Source organism: Hemitrygon akajei, unplaced genomic scaffold (genome assembly GCF_048418815.1).
Source record: "Hemitrygon akajei unplaced genomic scaffold, sHemAka1.3 Scf000047, whole genome shotgun sequence".
Classification (NCBI taxonomy): Eukaryota; Metazoa; Chordata; class Chondrichthyes; order Myliobatiformes; family Dasyatidae; genus Hemitrygon; species Hemitrygon akajei.
This window is the reverse complement of record NW_027331933.1, coordinates 3,093,939-3,111,502: the sequence shown is the minus strand read 5'-3', so window position 1 is coordinate 3,111,502 and position 17,564 is coordinate 3,093,939. Positions and strand designations below refer to the sequence as shown.

Here is a 17,564-nt window from a genome sequence, read left to right as displayed (position 1 = left end):
GATTAAACAGGATGACGCGGGAAGGGGTTGAGAGATTTTCTAGGAGGAGGAGGGATGTGGAAGAGAGTTCCCACAGGAGGATGTGGGATTGGGAAGAGAAATCTCACAGGAGGAAGGGGGTTGGGGAAGTGAAATTCCACAGGACAATGGGGCATTCCAAAGAGAGATCTGACAGGAAGAAGTCGATGGGGGAGAGAGATCCCACAGGAGGAAGGTGTATGGAGAAGAGACATCCCACAGCAGGAAGGGGGATGGGGATGAGAGATCCCACAGCAGGACGGAATGGGGAAGGGAGATCCCACAGAAGGAAGGGGGATGGGGAAGAGGGATCCCACGGCAGGAAGGGGGATGGGGATGAGAGATCCCAGAGAAGGAAGCGGGATGCTGAGGAGAGATCCAACAGCAGGAAGGTGGTGTGGGAACAGAGAGCCCAGAGGATGAAAGGGGGATGGGAAAGTGAGATCCCACAGGTGGATTGCTACCCGTGCCACGTGCTAGTGAGGCTAGAAATGGGAAGATAATGCAGCTAAATACGTGGCTGAGGGGATGGTGCATGAGGGTGGGGTTCATGTTTCTGGACAATTGGGCTTTCTTCCAGGGGAGGTGGGACCAGTTCGAATTGGGCAGTTTGCACCTGAACTGGAGGGGACTAACATCCTTGCCGGTAGGTTAGCAAGTTCTGCTCCGGGGGTTTTAAACTAGTTTGCAGGGGGAGGGGGCAGAGTGTTAGAGCAGATAGTGAGGTGGAGGAGGATAAGGGTCATGCGAGGACTGCTTGTATAGACAGATATCAATGGTTTGTACGTGATAGAAATGTTCTCAGGTACATCTATTTTGATGCAAGGAGTATTGTAGGTAAGGCAGATGAGTTTAGTGCGTGGATTGGCACGATAATGATATCGACATTATTGCTATTCGTAAGACTTGGTTTGCAGGAGGGGCAGGACTGGGTTCTGGGTTTCCGTTGTTTCAGAGGTGATAGGGCGGAGGGATGAAAGGGGGAGAAGTGGCATTACCAGTCAGGGAGAATATCACAGCTGTGCGTAGACGGGACAGCCCGGAGGACTCGTCTACAGAGGCCGTATGGGTGGAGCTGAGGAACGGGAAAGGTGCGACCACACGAATAGGGTTACATTATAGACCGCCCAATAGTCACAGAGAATCAGAGGAGCAAATCTGTAGAGAGTTAGCAGACCAATGTAAGAAACAGAAAGTTGTAACCGTAGGGGATTTTAACTTTCCACATATTGACGGGGACGCCCACTCTGAGAAAGGGTTAGATGGCGTGGAGTTTGTCAAATGTGTTCAGGAAAGTTTTCTAAATCAATATATTGAGGTACCAACGAGAGAGGGTGCAGTACCTGATCCCCTATTAGGGAACCAGACAGGTCAGGTGACAGAAGTATATGTAAGCAAACATTTTGGTTCCAGTGACCATAATGTCATTAGTTTCAAGATAATTATGGATAAGGATAGGACTGGTCCACCAGTTAAGGTTCTGAATTGGAGAACGACCAATTTTGTGGAAAAGAGAGAGGATATGGGAAGAGTGGATTGCGTTAAGTTGTTTTCTGGCAAGGATGTGTTTAGTAAGTGGAACGCCTTCAAGGGTGAAATTTTGAGAGTGCAGAGTTTGCATGTTCCTGCCAGGATTAAAGGCAAAGTTAACAGGCATAGGGAACCTTGGTTTTCAAGGGATATTGGTGATCTGGTTAAGTAGGTGTTCAGCAGGTATAGGCAACAAGGAACAATTGAGGTACTTGAAGAGTATAGAAAATGTAAGGGAATACTAAAGAAGGAAATCAGGAAGGCAAAAAGAGGACATGAGGTTGCTTTGGCAGATAATGTGAAGGTAAACCCAAAGGGTTTCTACAAGTATATTGAGAGTAAAAGGATAGTAAAGGACAAAATTGGTCCCCTAGAAGATCAGAGTGGTCGTCTGTGTGTGGAGCCTCACGAGATGGGGGAGATCTTAAACAGTTTCTTGCGTCAGTGTTTACTCAGGAAACTGGCATAGCGGATATGGAATTAAGGCAAACAAACAGTAGTGTCATGGAACATATAGAGATTAAAGAGGACGAGCTGCTTGCTGCCTTACAGTGAATACAGGTAGATAAATCCCCCGGGCCTGACATGATTTTTTCTCGGACCTTGAGAGAGACTAGTGTAGAAATTGCAGGGGCTCTGGCAGAAATATTTAAAATGTCCTCAGCCACGGGTGCGGTGCTGGAGGATTGGAGGGTAGCTCATGTTGTTCCGTTGTTTGAAAAAGGCTCCAAAAGTACACCAGATAATTACAGGCCAGTGAGCCTGACATCAGTAGTAGGTAAATTATCAGAAGGTGTTCTGAGAGATCGGATATACAAGGATTTGGACAGCCAAGGGCTGATTAAAGATAGTCATCATGGCTTTGTATGTGGTGGATCATGTTTAATGAATCTTGTAGTATTTTTCGAGGAGGTTACCAAGAATGCATATGAAGGAAAGGCTGTGGATGTTGTCTACATTGACTTTTGTAAGGCCTTTGACAAGGTCCCACATAAGAGGTTAGTTCTAAAGGTCTAGACACTAGGTATCCATGGAGATGTTGTAAACTGGATTTGAATTGGCTGTGTGGGAGAAGACAGAAAGTGGTAGTGGATTATTGCTTCTCAGACGGAGGCCTGTGACTAGTGGTGTGTCTCAGGGATCTGTGCTGTGACCATTGTTGTTTGTTGTCTATATCAATGATCTAGATGATAATGTGATAAATTGGATCAGCAGGTTTGTGGATGATACTAAGATAGAGGCGTTGTGGACAGCGAGGAAGGCTTTCAAAGCTTGCAGAGGGATCTGGACAAACTGGAGACATGGGCCAGAAAATGGCAGATGGAATTTAATGCAGACAAGTGTGAGGTGTTCCATTTTGGAAGGACAAATCAAGGTACGACAAACACGATAAACGGTAGGGCACTGAAGAGTGTGGAGGAACAGAGGGATCTGGGTTTTAGATACGTAAGTCCCTGAAAGTGGCGTCACAGGTAGACAGGGTTGTAAAGAAGGCTTTTGGCATCCTGGCATTCATAAATCAAAGTACTGAGTATAGGAGTTGGGATGTTATGGTGAAGTTGTATAAGACACTGGTGAGGCCAAATTTGGAGTATTGTGTGCAGTTTTGATCACCTAACTATAGGAAGGATATCAGTAAGTTTGAAAAAGTGCAGAGAAGATTTACTAGGATGTTGCCAGCTCTTCAGGAGTTGAGTTACAAGGAAAGATTGAACAGGTTAGGACTTTATTCCTTGGAGCGTAGAAGAATGAGGGGAGATTTGATAGAGGTTTACAAAATTATGAGGGTATAGACAGGGTAAATGCGAATAGGCTCTTTCCACATAGATTAGGAGAGATAAATATGAGAAGACGTGGCTTCAGTGTGAAAGGGGAAAGGTTTAGGGGGAGCATTAGGAGGAACTTCTTCACTCAGAGGGTGGTGAGAGTGTGGAACGAGCTGCCATCTGATGTGGAAAATGTGGACTCACTCTTAAGCTTTAAGAATAAATTGGATAGATACATGGATGGGAGAGGACTGGAGGGTTATGGACTGGGTGCAGGTCAATGGGACTAGTGGAATAAGGTTTTGGTACAGACTAGAAGGACTGAATGGCTTGTTTTCTGTGCTGTAGTTTTCTATGATTTTATGATTCTATGGGGAGGAGAGTTCCCACAGGCAAAAGGGGGATGGGGATGGGGAAGCAAGATCCCAAAGGAGGAAGGGGGATGGGGAAGAGAAATCCCACAGGAGGAAGGGGGATGGGGAAGAGAAATCTCACAGGAGGAAGGGGGATGGGGAAGAGAGATCCCACAGGAGGAAGGGGGATATAGAGAGAGATTAAACAGGATGAAGGGGGAACGGGTTGAGAGATCGGCCAGGAGGAGGAGGGATGTGAAAGAGAGTTCCCACAGGAGGATGTGGGATTGGGAAGAGAAATCTCACAGGAGGAAGGGGGATGGGGAAGAGAAATTCCACAGGAGGAAGGGGGATATAGAGAGAGATTAAACAGGATGAAGGGGGAACGGGTTGAGAGATCGGCCAGGAGGAGGAGGGATGTGAAAGAGAGTTCCCACAGGAGGATGTGGGATTGGGAAGAGAAATCTCACAGGAGGAAGGGGGATAGGGAAGAGAAATTCCACAGGACAATGGGGCATGCCAAAGAGAGATCCGACAGAAAGAAGTCCATAGGGGAGAGAGATCCCACAGGAGGAAAGGGTATGGGGAAGCGCGTTTCAATAGCAGGAAGGGATGGGGAAGAGAAATCCATAGAAGGAAGGGGGATGTGGAAGAGCAATCTCATAGGTGAAAGGGAGATGGGGAAGAGAGATCCCACAGGAGGAAGGGGGATGGGGAAGAGAAATCTCACAGGAGGAAGGGGGATGGGGAAGAGAGATCCCACAGGAGGAAGGGGGATATAGAGAGAGATTAAACAGGATGAAGGGGGAACGGGTTGAGAGATCGGCCAGGAGGAGGAGGGATGTGAAAGAGAGTTCCCACAGGAGGATGTGGGATTGGGAAGAGAAATCTCACAGGAGGAAGGGGGATAGGGAAGAGAAATTCCACAGGACAATGGGGCATGCCAAAGAGAGATCCGACAGAAAGAAGTCCATAGGGGAGAGAGATCCCACAGGAGGAAAGGGTATGGGGAAGCGCGTTTCAATAGCAGGAAGGGATGGGGAAGAGAAATCCATAGAAGGAAGGGGGATGTGGAAGAGCGATCTCATAGGTGAAAGGGAGATGGGGAAGAGAGATCCCACAGGAGGAAGGGGGATGGGGAAGAGAAATCTCACAGGAGGAAGGGGGATGGGGAAGAGAGATCCCACAGGAGGAAGGGGGATATAGAGAGAGATTAAACAGGATGAAGGGGGAACGGGTTGAGAGATCGGCCAGGAGGAGGAGGGATGTGAAAGAGAGTTCCCACAGGAGGATGTGGGATTGGGAAGAGAAATCTCACAGGAGGAAGGGGGATGGGGAAGAGAAATTCCACAGGAGGAAGGGGGATATAGAGAGAGATTAAACAGGATGAAGGGGGAACAGGTTGAGAGATCGGCCAGGAGGAGGAGGGATGTGAAAGAGAGTTCCCACAGGAGGATGTGGGATTGGGAAGAGAAATCTCACAGGAGGAAGGGGGATGGGGAAGAGAAATTCCACAGGACAATGGGGCATGCCAAAGAGAGATCCGACAGAAAGAAGTCCATGGGGGAGAGAGATCCCACAGGAGGAAAGGGTATGGGGAAGCGCGTTTCAATAGCAGGAAGGGATGGGGAAGAGAAATCCATAGAAGGAAGGGGGATGTGGAAGAGCGATCTCATAGGTGAAAGGGAGATGGGGAAGAGAGATCCCACAGGAGGAAGGGGGATGCGGGAGAGAGATTAAACAGGATGAAGGGGATGGGGAAGAGAGGTCCCACAGGAGGAAGGGGGATGGGGAAGAGAGATCCCACAGGAGGAAGGGGGATGGGGGAGAGAGATTAAACAGGATGAAGGGGATGGGGAAGAGAGATCCCACAGGAGGAAGGGGGATGGGGAAGAGAGATCCCACAGGAGGAAGGGGATGGGGAAGAGAGATCCCACAGGAGGAAGGGGGATGGGGAAGAGAGATCCCACAGGAGGAAGGGGGATGGGGGAGAGAGATCCCACAGGAGGAAGGGGATGGGGAAGAGAGATCCCACAGGCGGAAGGGGGATGGGGAAGAGAGATCCCACGTGGAAGGGGGATGGGGAGGAGAGATCCCACAGGAAGGGGGGTGTGTGGAAAAGGCGTCCCACAGGAGGATGAGGAACGAGTGATAGAGAGCCCACAGGAGGAATGGGGATGGGGGCAAGATTCCAAAGAATGGAAGGGGGTTTGGGATGAGAGGTCCCACAGGAGAATTCCAAGGGTAAACAATAACCCTACAAGACGAGAGGATGCGGAAATTTTTTGTACGTGTGTGTTAGGTCTGAACAGAGCCCCAGAGGAGATATGCCCTTCCACTTTGCATATCTGGAAGTGAGCAAAGTCACACACGGGGAATGGCAGTGGGAGGAAAATCTCACAATGGTATTTCTTCCCTTCTCACTGGGACAGTGTGCTGACGGTCTCTTGTCCCTCACCGAGAAGGGGGTGTGAATCTCTGATCCACCTGCTGTAGTCTGTGTCGGTCTGGGTGTCAGTAACAGTGAGAAGGAGCATTGTCAATGGACGTGTCACAGGCAGTGAGAAACACGGCCATTCCTGTGATTTACTACCATTAAACCAATAGCCGTTGTTCACTGATCTGATGAAGTCTCCAACATCCCTTCACAAGGAACCACAGAACCCTCCCGTCCTTGGGGAATTACTGACCGATCCCCTGGGCATTTGTCACAATTCTTCACAATCTGATTTACTACAAATTTACCAAAATTCCTTTACATTGAAACAACACAATGAGACAGTTTCACGGTTCAGAGTGAGAGACAAACCAAGTTACCTCAACTCCTGGCACTTGTGCAGCCCGGGTCCCAGCCGCTGGATTCCTTCACACTGAATGTGGCAGTTCCCCAGGTTGAGGTGTTTTATTGTATCACAAAGTCCGATGACATGAGACAGGACCACGCAGTCAATCGGGGTCAGTGTGATGTAACTGAATGAAAGTTTTTCCAAAGATCCCAGTGCGGCCTGAGCCAGTCCACGATTCTGAGACTCAAACAGGTAGTGCAATGTGTTCAGGAGGCTCCTTCTACCAGCTTCACTCCATGTGTTTCCAATCTGCCGTTTAACCTCCTCCTTCACCCAGTCAATCACACGGCAGGTTGTTTCATTAGGAAATGGACCCAGAAACTCCTCCAGGCCCCGAGCTGTCATTGGGGAGGAGAGACCAGCAACAAAACGGAGGAATACCTCAAATCGCCCATCTGTCGTGCTGTGGACTTCTGTAAGGAATTTCAGGATATCCCCGGGATGTGGATTCAGGAATTGTGCGACTGCAGCTACAAACTCTTGGATGGTGAGGTGTGGGAATGTGTACACCACGCTCCGGGCAGAATCTTCTCTCTCCAAAAGCTCCATCAGGAACCCGGACAGGAACTGTGAAGGCTGCAGACTGAACTTGATCAAATCTCCATCTGTAAACACAATCTTCTTCTCGGACACTCCTCTGAACGCCATCTGACCAACCCTGTGAAACACATCACGAGGGTTCTCAATCTCACGGCCGTGGTTTTTCAGGATGTTGTAAATATAGTAGGAGTACAGTTGGGTGATGGTCTTGGGAACTCGCTGCGGGTCCCGGACTGTTTGTGTGAAGAAGGGGCCCAGTGCCAGAGCGAGGATCCAGCAGCAGGAGGGGTTGTAGCTCATGGTGTACAGGATCTCGTTTTCCTTCACGTGTTTGAAAACAGCTTCTGCCACCGTCTGATCTTCAAAATACCTGATGAAATATTCCTTCCGTTCCTCACCAACAAATCCCAGGATTTCAGCCCAGACACTGATGTCTGCCTTTTCCAATAAATGTAACGCAGTGGGGCGGGTGGTCACCAGCACTGAACACCCTGGGAGCAGCTTGCCCTGGATTAAACTATACACAATGTCTGACACGTTGCACTTGAATTCAGGATCTGTGTACTGTGATTCTGTGTCTCTCTGACCATCAACAAAGTTGATTTTGTCCTTGAATTCATCCAATCCATCGAATATAAACAGCAGTCCCTCTGTGTGTTTCCAGACCTCTCCCAGGATATTCCCAAAGTAGGGATACTGATGCAGAATCAGTTCTTTCAGGTTTATTCTGCAGTTAATGGAGTTTAAATCCCGGAATTTGAAACTGAAGACAAACTGGAACTGTTGGTATATTTTCCCCGTGGCCCAGTCATAAACAATCTTCTGTACCATTGTTGTTTTCCCGATCCCCGGGACTCCGGCCACTGCTGCGGACATCCCGGATTTGTTTCCAAAGAAATATCTTTTCAATTTTTGAACAAAGCTCTTCTCGAATAACTGATCAGTCCGGAGTTTTTCCAGTTCTCTCTGGAGATGTTTCTGTCTCCACTCCTCGTGGTCTCTGCCTCTTGCCAGCAGCTCATGTTCCACCAGTGTCCGATCTCGAACAGTAGAAATGACCGTGAGCTCAGCGTATCGATTAACCAGCTGGAAAACCTTCACCTTCTCCCTCATCAGGATCGTGTTCACTCTCAGTTTTTCAGTTTCTGCCCACAGAGTCTCCTTGTGTTTCCTTCGAACATCTTATGACAGACAGAAATAGGTTGTCAGTGCCTGATCTGATGAACATGGAGCTCACAACATATTTTATTTAATAAAAAAACTACTCGTTAAAAACACTGTTTGTGTGAAATCGGGTGATCAGAGATTACAGTGTCTGAAAATGAACGATTCTGATCAGATTCAGATCCGCTGTTAAAGGCTCCACTCTCCCCTCTGTTGGTAGTTTGCAGATTCCCCGGTGTTCCAGCGAGCACCAAGTGCACACGTGATTCTGGAGAGGAGAGTGCTGTGTGGAGCGGGTGGTTTCACTGCTTTCACTGCTCAGCTTCTGCTCAACTGTGCAACCCTGCAGAGGGTAACAGTAGGGGGTGAGGGGGGCATTTACTTGCTCTACTGACTTTTACTTTTCTGACAATGGACCCCATGTTCTTGACACTCCTTTAGGATGAAGCTGTCAGTACTGAGCCACAGAAAAGGAACATAATTTCAGTTTCCTTTTCCAGGCTGAGCCAGTCACGATGTAACACACCCTGCACTGGTCTACAGTCTCTTATTCTCCGAGGAGCTGGTACATGAACCCAGGCAATTCCCCGATGATGCGCGGAAAAGCAGGAAGCTGAAGAGGATGGCAGCGGTAATAGGGAACTCTAAAGTCAGGAGGACAGGTAGGCGATTCTGTGCACACCGATGGTACTTTGCCTCTCAGGTGCCATTGTCCGAAATGTTTCTGGACGCGTCCAGAATATCCTGAGAAGGGAGGTTGAGCAGCCAGAAGTCGTGACAAACATTGGTAACAATGACATAGGAAAAGCAAAGGGAGGAGGTCTGGAAAACCGAACACAGGGGGTTAGGGAAAAAGCTGAGGAACAGGACCTCAAAAGTAGTGATCTCAGGATTGCTGCCTGTGCCACCCGACAGTGGCAATAGGAATAGAATGAGGTGGCAGAGAAATGTGTGGCAGAGCATTTGGAGCAGGGGGCAGGAATTCAGATTTCTGGATAATTGGGACCACTTCCGGGGTAGGTAGGAGCTGTACAAAAGGCACGGGTTGCACGTGAATCCGATGAGGACCAATATTCTTGCGGGCAGATTTACTGGAGCTGTTGGGAGTGTTTTGGCCGGGGGACTGGAACTAGGACGATGAGGACCAATATTCTTGCGGGCAGATTTACTGGAGCTGTTGGGAGTGTTTTGGCCGGGGGACTGGAACTAGGACGATGAGGACCAATATTCTTGCGGGCAGATTTACTGGAGCTGTTGGGAGTGTTTTGGCCGGGGGACTGGAACTAGGACGATGAGGACCAATATTCTTGCGGGCAGATTTACTGGAGCTGTTGGGAGTGTTTTGGCCGGGGGACTGGAACTAGGACGATGAGGACCAATATTCTTGCGGGCAGATTTACTGGAGCTGTTGGGAGTGTTTTGGCCGGGGGACTGGAACTAGGACGATGAGGACCAATATTCTTGCGGGCAGATTTACTGGAGCTGTTGGGAGTGTTTTGGCCGGGGGACTGGAACTAGGACGATGAGGACCAATATTCTTGCGGGCAGATTTACTGGAGCTGTTGGGAGTGTTTTGGCCGGGGGACTGGAACTAGGACGATGAGGACCAATATTCTTGCGGGCAGATTTACTGGAGCTGTTGGGAGTGTTTTGGCCGGGGGACTGGAACTAGGACGATGAGGACCAATATTCTTGCGGGCAGATTTACTGGAGCTGTTGGGAGTGTTTTGGCCGGGGGACTGGAACTAGGACGATGAGGACCAATATTCTTGCGGGCAGATTTACTGGAGCTGTTGGGAGTGTTTTGGCCGGGGGACTGGAACTAGGACGATGAGGACCAATATTCTTGCGGGCAGATTTACTGGAGCTGTTGGGAGTGTTTTGGCCGGGGGACTGGAACTAGGACGATGAGGACCAAAATTCTTGCGGGCAGATTTACTGGAGCTGTTGGGAGTGTTTTGGCCGGGGGACTGGAACTAGGACGATGAGGACCAATATTCTTGCGGGCAGATTTACTGGAGCTGTTGGGAGTGTTTTGGCCGGGGGACTGGAACTAGGATGATGAGGACCAATATTCTTGCGGGCAGATTTACTGGAGCTGTTGGGAGTGTTTTGGCCGGGGGACTGGAACTAGGACGATAGAGCTGTGGATGAACCCGCAGTTTTACAAGTAGATGATGGGTTTAACATGAATGTAAGGAAGGACAAGCCAATGACTGGGTTCAAATACAGACAGAGCAAACTGTTCAATTGTACCACATCCACAACATTCAAAAGGGCGGAGATGGAGAACTGAACGCATTGTATTTAAATGCACGCAACATTCGGAATAAGGTGGATGAACTTTTGGCGCAATTAGAGATTGGTCAGTATGATGTTGTGGGCATCACTGAGTTGTGGCTGAAAGAAGACCATAGCTGGGAGCTTAACGTTAAAGGATAAACGTCTTATCGAAAGGACAGGCAGGAAGGCATAGGCGGTGGTGGTGTGGCTGTGTTGGTTCAAGATGGAATCACATCTTGTTAAAGAGGTTACATAGGGTTAGAGAATGTTGAATCTTTGTGGGTGGAGATAAGAAACTACAGGGGTTAAAAAAAGCTTTATGGGAATCTTATATTGGCCTGCAAATAGCAGCGAAGGTGTGGGGTTGAGATTGCAAAGGGAGCTGGGAAAGGCGTGTCATCAAGGTGATGACATAATTCAATATGCACGGGGAATTCGAAAATCAAACAAACTTCAGGAGTCGGATCACAAGAGAGGGAATTTATTGAATACCTACTAGAGAGCGTTTTAGAGCAGCTTGTGCTTGAGACTACTCAGGAAAATTCTGTCTTTGATTGGGTGTTATGTAATAGCTCGGATCTTATAAGGGAGCTTAATGTAAAAGAGCCCTCAACTGGTAGTGATCATAATATGAGTGAATTCATACTGCAGTTTGAGAGGGAGAAGCATAACTTATGGTATCAGTATCGCTATGGAATAAAGCGAATTACAGAGGCACGAGAGAGAAGCTTTCCCAGGTCGATTGGAGAAGGATACCAGTGGAGATGACGGCAGAGCAGAGATGGTTGAAGCTTCTGGGAATAGGTCTCAAGTTGCAGGATAGGTATGGCCCACGGAGGAAGAAGTTCTCAAGTGTCACGTGTCGGCAAACATGGTTGACAAAGGAAGTTAAGGATTGCATAAAAGCCGAGGAAAGGCCATGCAAGATAACAAAAGTGAGGGAAAGTTGGATGAATAGAAAACTTTTAAAATCCAACAAAAGGCAACTAAAAAAGCGATAAGAAGGGAAAAGATGAAATGTGAGGGCAGAAAAGCCAATAATATAAAACAGGATAATAAACACTTTTTTCAGTTATATGAAGAGTAAAAGGGAGGTGAGAGTTGATACTGGAACACTGGGAAATGATGTTGGTGTGATAGTGGACAAACAAATGGCAGAATAGCTTAATGTGTGCTTTGCATATATCTTCACTATGGAAGACGCTAGCAGCATGCAGTGGTCTGCGAGTGACAGGCAGTAGGAGTGAGTGCCATTGCTATTTCAAAAGAGAAAAGTTCTTGGCATACTGAAAGCCCTTAAGGTGCAAAGTCACCTGGGCCAGATGGGCAACATCCCAGAGATCCGAGAGAGGTTGCTGAAGAGATGACGGATGGATTGTTCATGATCTTTGAAGAATCACTTGATTCGGACATGGTCCCGGAGGACTGGAACATTGCTATTGTCACTCTAGTCTTTAAAAGGGGGAAAGGCAAAAGAAGGAAAATTATAGGCCAGATAGCTAAAACTCGGCGATTGGAAAGAGTTGGAGTCTTTAATTAAGGTTGAGGTTTCGAGGTACTTTGAGACTAATGACAAAATAAGTTAGCAATGTTTCTGTTAGATTTCATGGTGGAAGTAAGAAGCAGGCTGGACAAAGGAGAGTCATTGGATGCCATTTACTTGGATTTTCAGAAAGCATTTGATGAGGTGCCGCACACGAACCTGCTAAACCAGATAAAAATCTATGATGTCACAGGAAAGATACTGGCCCGTGGAGCGGAATTGCTGACAGGCAGCAGACAGCGAGTGGGAATAAAAGGGGCCTTTTTCTGATTGGCTGCCAGTGACTGGTGTGCTCCGCAGGGATCAGTATTGAGACCGCTGCTTTTCAGATTGTTTGTCAATGATTTAGATGATGGAATAAATGTATTTGTGGCAAAGTTTGCGGATGATACAAAGATAGGTGGAGAGGTAGGTACAGCGATTGCAACAGGACAGAGGCCGACGGGAATGTCTGTTTATCAAACTCACAGAGGCCTCTGGGTACAGATCCCGAGACCGGGAAGGTGCCGGGTGTTGTGACAAATGCAAATTGCTTCCTGTCCTCAGCCACAGCAACAAAAACCTGTCTTCCAGACTCTGTCAGTCTCTAAACAGGCCTCTAAAGAGACGTATTCAGACTCTCAGTGTGAAATAACAACAAAAACCTGTCTCCCAGACTCTGACAGTCTCTACACAGGCCTCTAAAGAGACGTATTCAGACTCTCAGAGTGAAATAACAGCAAAAACCTGTCTCCCAGACTCTGACAGTCTCGAAACAAGCCTCTAAAGAGACGTATTCAGACTCACAGTGTGAAATAACAACAAAAACTTGTCTCCCAGACTCTGACCATCTCTAAACAGGCCTCTAAAGACACGTATTCAGACTCTCAGAGTGAAATAACAACAAAAACCTGTCTCCCAGACTCTGACAGTCTCTAAACAGGCCTCTAAAGAGACGTATTCAGACTCTCAGTGTGAAATAACAACAAAAACCTGTCTCCCAGACTCTGACCGTCTCTAAACAGGCCTCTAAAGAGACGTATTCAGACTCTCAGTGTAAAATAACAACAAAAACCTGTCTCCCAGACTCTGACAGTCTCGAAACAGGCCTCTAAAGAGACGTATTCAGACTCTCAGAGTCAAATAAAGACTTTAAGGTTTCCGTTCCATCGCTTACCTTCCAGATGCGGGGGCACTTCAGATATACCCCGCTCGGTGTCCATGTAGGCGAATTGGCCGTCACCTGTTCAAACAGATTAACCTGCATGAAGTCTGTTCTGTGTAATACTGTAAATTCATCAGCATTTACATCTGTAACACAGTGTATTGTTCACCGTACCTCGTTCCCGTATTTCATTCAATATTCTGCTCAGCTTCGGTAAATGGTGATGTAGTTTCACAAAGGATTCCCACATCACCCTCCGGGCCCCGGAGCCCTTCTCCATCACCAGATCCAGGAGGAGTTTGGAAGCGCCCGCTCGTTTTCCCTTCTCCGCGAGGTCAGTCACGCTCTGTAATGAACAATGGGGAATATATTGAGGAGCGGAGGGATGGGTTCAAATCTACCCTGAACATGGACTGACCCAGCACATTCTGCTCGTCACAGATCACTGACAGCAATTGTTCGTAGCAGGAAAAATAAATTAAAAGAAGTTAGCATGGCCAGTGATGACTTTCTGAACGCCACAGATTGCGGGGTACTTATCCACTTGGCAAGGTTTAAAAGGAGCAGACATAGTGTGAGTGAGCCACAGATAGAGTAGGTTATTGAGGCTTTGTGTCAGAGAGGGTTCAGTGAGGAGAGGCGGAGGCTTGGGTAGATCTTGGGTAATATTTCCCTTCTCTGTTTCACTGTTAGAACAGTGGGAAAGCCAGGCAGGAGAGTGGGATGCTCTTCCTACAGGGTGCGGCAAGTCAGGGAGACCTCCAGTGTCCCTGACAACTGCACCTTCTGGAATTTCATCCAGCTGCAGCTTCTTACAGACTGTGCTGAGGAATTGGAGCTGGAGCTGGATAAACCCGGGATCACTCGGGAGACTGAGAGGTTGACTGACAGACTTTACAGGGAGGGAGCTATACCCAAGGCGCAGAACACAGGAAACTGGGTGACTGTCAGGAGGGGGAAGGGAACAGGCAGCCACTACAGGAAACTCCTTGTAACAGGTATACGGCTTTCTGTTTCGGGGTATGGCCTCGCAGAGGAAAGACATGGTGATTATGCCTCTGGCTCTGAGTTTGGCTTTGTGACTCAGAAGGGATGAGAATTGCTGATCTGCACTGACAGGAGGAATTCAATGGTCAGGAGAACAGACTGGAGATTCTATTTATGAGAACAGGATTTTTGGATGGTGTCTTGCCAAGGTCAGTGATATCTCATATCAACTCTGAAACTTCCTTAAGGGCAGGATGAGCAGGTCTTGGTCCACGTTGGTACCAATGACAAGAGTAGGAAGTGTGATGAGATCCTGCAAAGTGATACAGATCCAAAATTTCTTGAAAGTGTTATCGAAGGTAGATGGCGTTGTAAAGCTTTTCGGACATGGGGCTTCATAAATCAAAATATTGAATACAGAAGTTGGGATATTATGTCGAAGTTGATGTTGCAGAGGCTAATTTGAAGCAATGTGTACATCTACCTCCCGGAATGATATCAATAAGATTGAACGAATGCAGAATAAAATACAGATTGTTGCCAGGAGTTGAGGATCTGAGATATAGAGAAAGTGTGAATAGGCTAGGACATTACTCCATAGAGTGTAGGAGGACCATGAGAGATGTGACAGAGATATACACGTTTATAAAAGGTATAGAGAGAGTTAGTGCGAAAATGCATTTATTACTGAGGTTGGGTGGGACTGGAATTAGAGATCATAGGGTAACGATGACAGGTGAAAGGCAATATGAGGGGGAACTTGTTCACTCAGAGGTTGCTGAAGAGCGCAGAACGTGCTGCCATCTTAATTAGTCGATGTACATTCGAGTTGATTATTTAAGATCAGTTTGGATAAGTTCATTCAATGGGGGAGTTTTGGACGTCTCCAGTCCGGGTTCAGATCAATGGGACTAAGCAGATAATAGGTCGGTGTGGTCTGGATGGGCAGAAGAGCCTGTTGCTGTACTGTAGGGTTTGATGACTATGACTAGGTGAAACTATGGCCGGGTTACTGTTGATTTTCGCCAGGGTAATCCCTGGTGAACCGCAGCAGCTTCACACTTCACTGCCAGGCTCCACGAGGGGTCCAGTGCCAGCCAACAGCTGGAAACTGGCAGTGAGGAGCAGCCAGCAAACTCAGGCCTATTGTGCGTGTGTGACAGACCAAAGCCAACAGCTGGAAACTGGCAGTGAGGAGCAGCCAGCAAACTCAGGACTATTGTGCGTGTGTGACAGACCAAAGCCGACTGGTGGGAATGTTGAGTAAGAAATATGGACTGAAATTGTCAGCTGCCTCACGTGGAATGTCGTGTTCAGTATGGTGTCTGGCTCTTCACTAATATTCATTCTGGGTGGCAATAGGTGAATGCACTCCAGTAGCACGAGGACCATTGGAAAGCTGTTTCTTTGTAATTCTATGTTAGCTGTAGATGTTAAGAATATTTTCAGTGGCACTAATGTTGCACTTCCCATGTTAACAGTATATGCTGTAGTAATTACAAACTCAAATTGGAAGTCACAAGGAACAGATGGTAACAGAAACATGAGGCATGTTGGGATATTGATAAAGAAAGGGTCAGCAGTTCAAATGAGAGACGGGTCAGTGTTGCTTGAGTTGAAAATAGGGTTGAAGGTAGACTGAGAATGAGCTGAGAAATATGTCACTATATATTTGATTTGTGGGAAACCCGTCGGTCATCAGGAGAACACAGATTGGTGAATGGCCATTAATGTCGAACATTGGGAACATGATGTGATGTCAGACTGAGTGGTGTAGAGTGGTTCTCTGTCCACTTGCAATGTCCGTCAAGTGTCACATCACTAAATTCACCTCTCAATCATTGCCTGTATCCTAATCTGTCTATAAATGAATGTGATCAGAAAACTGGAGAGAGGCTTGTATTGGTTAATAAAAGTTCAGGGTTTTCGCAGATGAAAATTCTTTTCTTGATGTTCACCACAAGCATTACAGGATTTTCACTGCCCAGAGGTGCTGTTACACCGGTTCTGTCGGTCTGTGATTGATTCAGTAGAATCTACACTCAGTCTATGTCCCTTCCACTTACGTGATACTCTCGCTCATTGAAATGATGATCATGAGTTAACATGAAACCGACTCCCTCCACACCCTCCTCAATCGCCTGCTCCAGTCGCTCCATGTAGAATCTCGTCAACTGGAACAGTTGGTGTTCGTCACAATTTGTCAGGAAGGCGGAGATGGCGGAGTTCAGATCTGTCATAGAACATAAAATAGTAGATGTACCATGCGGATGCAGACACGATGCCAATTTAAACCAATCCCATCTTCAGGAACACGGTCAATATCCCTCCGTTCCCGGCCTACTCATGAGTTCAAACGCCTCCCAGACGCTGCTGAGTATCTGTTTCCAGTCTCTCCCTCGGCAGCTCATTCCAGACACCGATCACTCTCTGTGGAAAACATGCATCCTAAATCCCCTTTAAACTTTACCATCTAAACTTAAACCTGTTACCTCAGGTTTTTGTGGTGAAACTCGTCTGCACCCTGTACAGACCCTCCACATCATTCTCGATTTGTGTACAATACTGAAATGGTCTCTTAACCAACGTGTATCCAGTTACAGTCTAACGTTAAAAAATACCTCAACTCATCGTTAGCACACTACCAATTGTGTTGCCACCTTCAGGGAGCTATGCATACCCATCACAAGACCCGACAGTACATCGATCTTATTATCAGATAGATAGATAGATAGATACTTTATTCATCCCCATGGGGAAATTCAACATTTTTTTCCAATGTCCCATACACTTGTTGTAGCAAAACTAATTACATACAATACTTAACTCAGTAAAAATATGATATGCATCTAAATCACTCTCTCAAAAAGCATTAATAATAGCTTTAAAAAAGTTCTTACGTAGTTTACTTAAATACATTAAATACAATCAACCCCGGCACTTTAACATATCTTACTCCTGGCGGTTGAATTGTAAAGCCTAATGGCATTGGGGAGTATTGACCTCTTCATCCTGTCTGAGGAGCATTGCATCAATAGCAACCTGTCACTGAAACTGCTTCTCTGTCTCTGGATGGTGCTATGTAGAGGATGTTCATGGTTTTCCATAATTGACAGTAGCCTACTCAGCGCCCTTCGCTCAGCTACCGATGTTATACTCTCCAGTACTTTGCCCACGACAGAGCCTGCCTTCCTTACCAGCTTATTAAGACGTGAGGCGTCCCTCTTCTTAATGCTGCCTCCCCAACACGCCACCATAAAGAAGAGGGCGCTCTCCACAACTGACCTATAGAACATCTTCAGCATCTCACTATAGACATTGAATGACGCCAACCTTCTAAGGAAGTACAGTCGACTCTGTGCCTTCCTGCACAAGGCATCTGTGTTGGCA

The 17,564-nt window shown here is 47.2% G+C and overlaps 1 protein-coding gene across 3 annotated transcripts in view; it reads right to left on the bottom strand.

Annotated features, from left to right (window-relative positions):
* LOC140720776 (NACHT, LRR and PYD domains-containing protein 3-like) overlaps positions 1 to 17,564 on the bottom strand; it is a 40,492-nt gene that overhangs the window by 12,881 nt on the left and 10,047 nt on the right. For all 3 annotated transcript variants that reach the window (XR_012097257.1, XM_073035608.1, XM_073035609.1), the window contains exons 3-6: positions 16,241 to 16,407; positions 13,362 to 13,533; positions 13,200 to 13,265; positions 6,485 to 8,234 (exon numbers count right to left, since the gene is read on the bottom strand). Coding sequence is in view for 2 of the 3 variants with exons in the window: in XM_073035608.1 (XP_072891709.1) it covers positions 6,485 to 8,234; positions 13,200 to 13,265; positions 13,362 to 13,533; positions 16,241 to 16,407 (2,155 nt within the window). In the remaining variant the exon portion in view is untranslated. The remainder of the gene's footprint in view (positions 1 to 6,484; positions 8,235 to 13,199; positions 13,266 to 13,361; positions 13,534 to 16,240; positions 16,408 to 17,564) is intronic.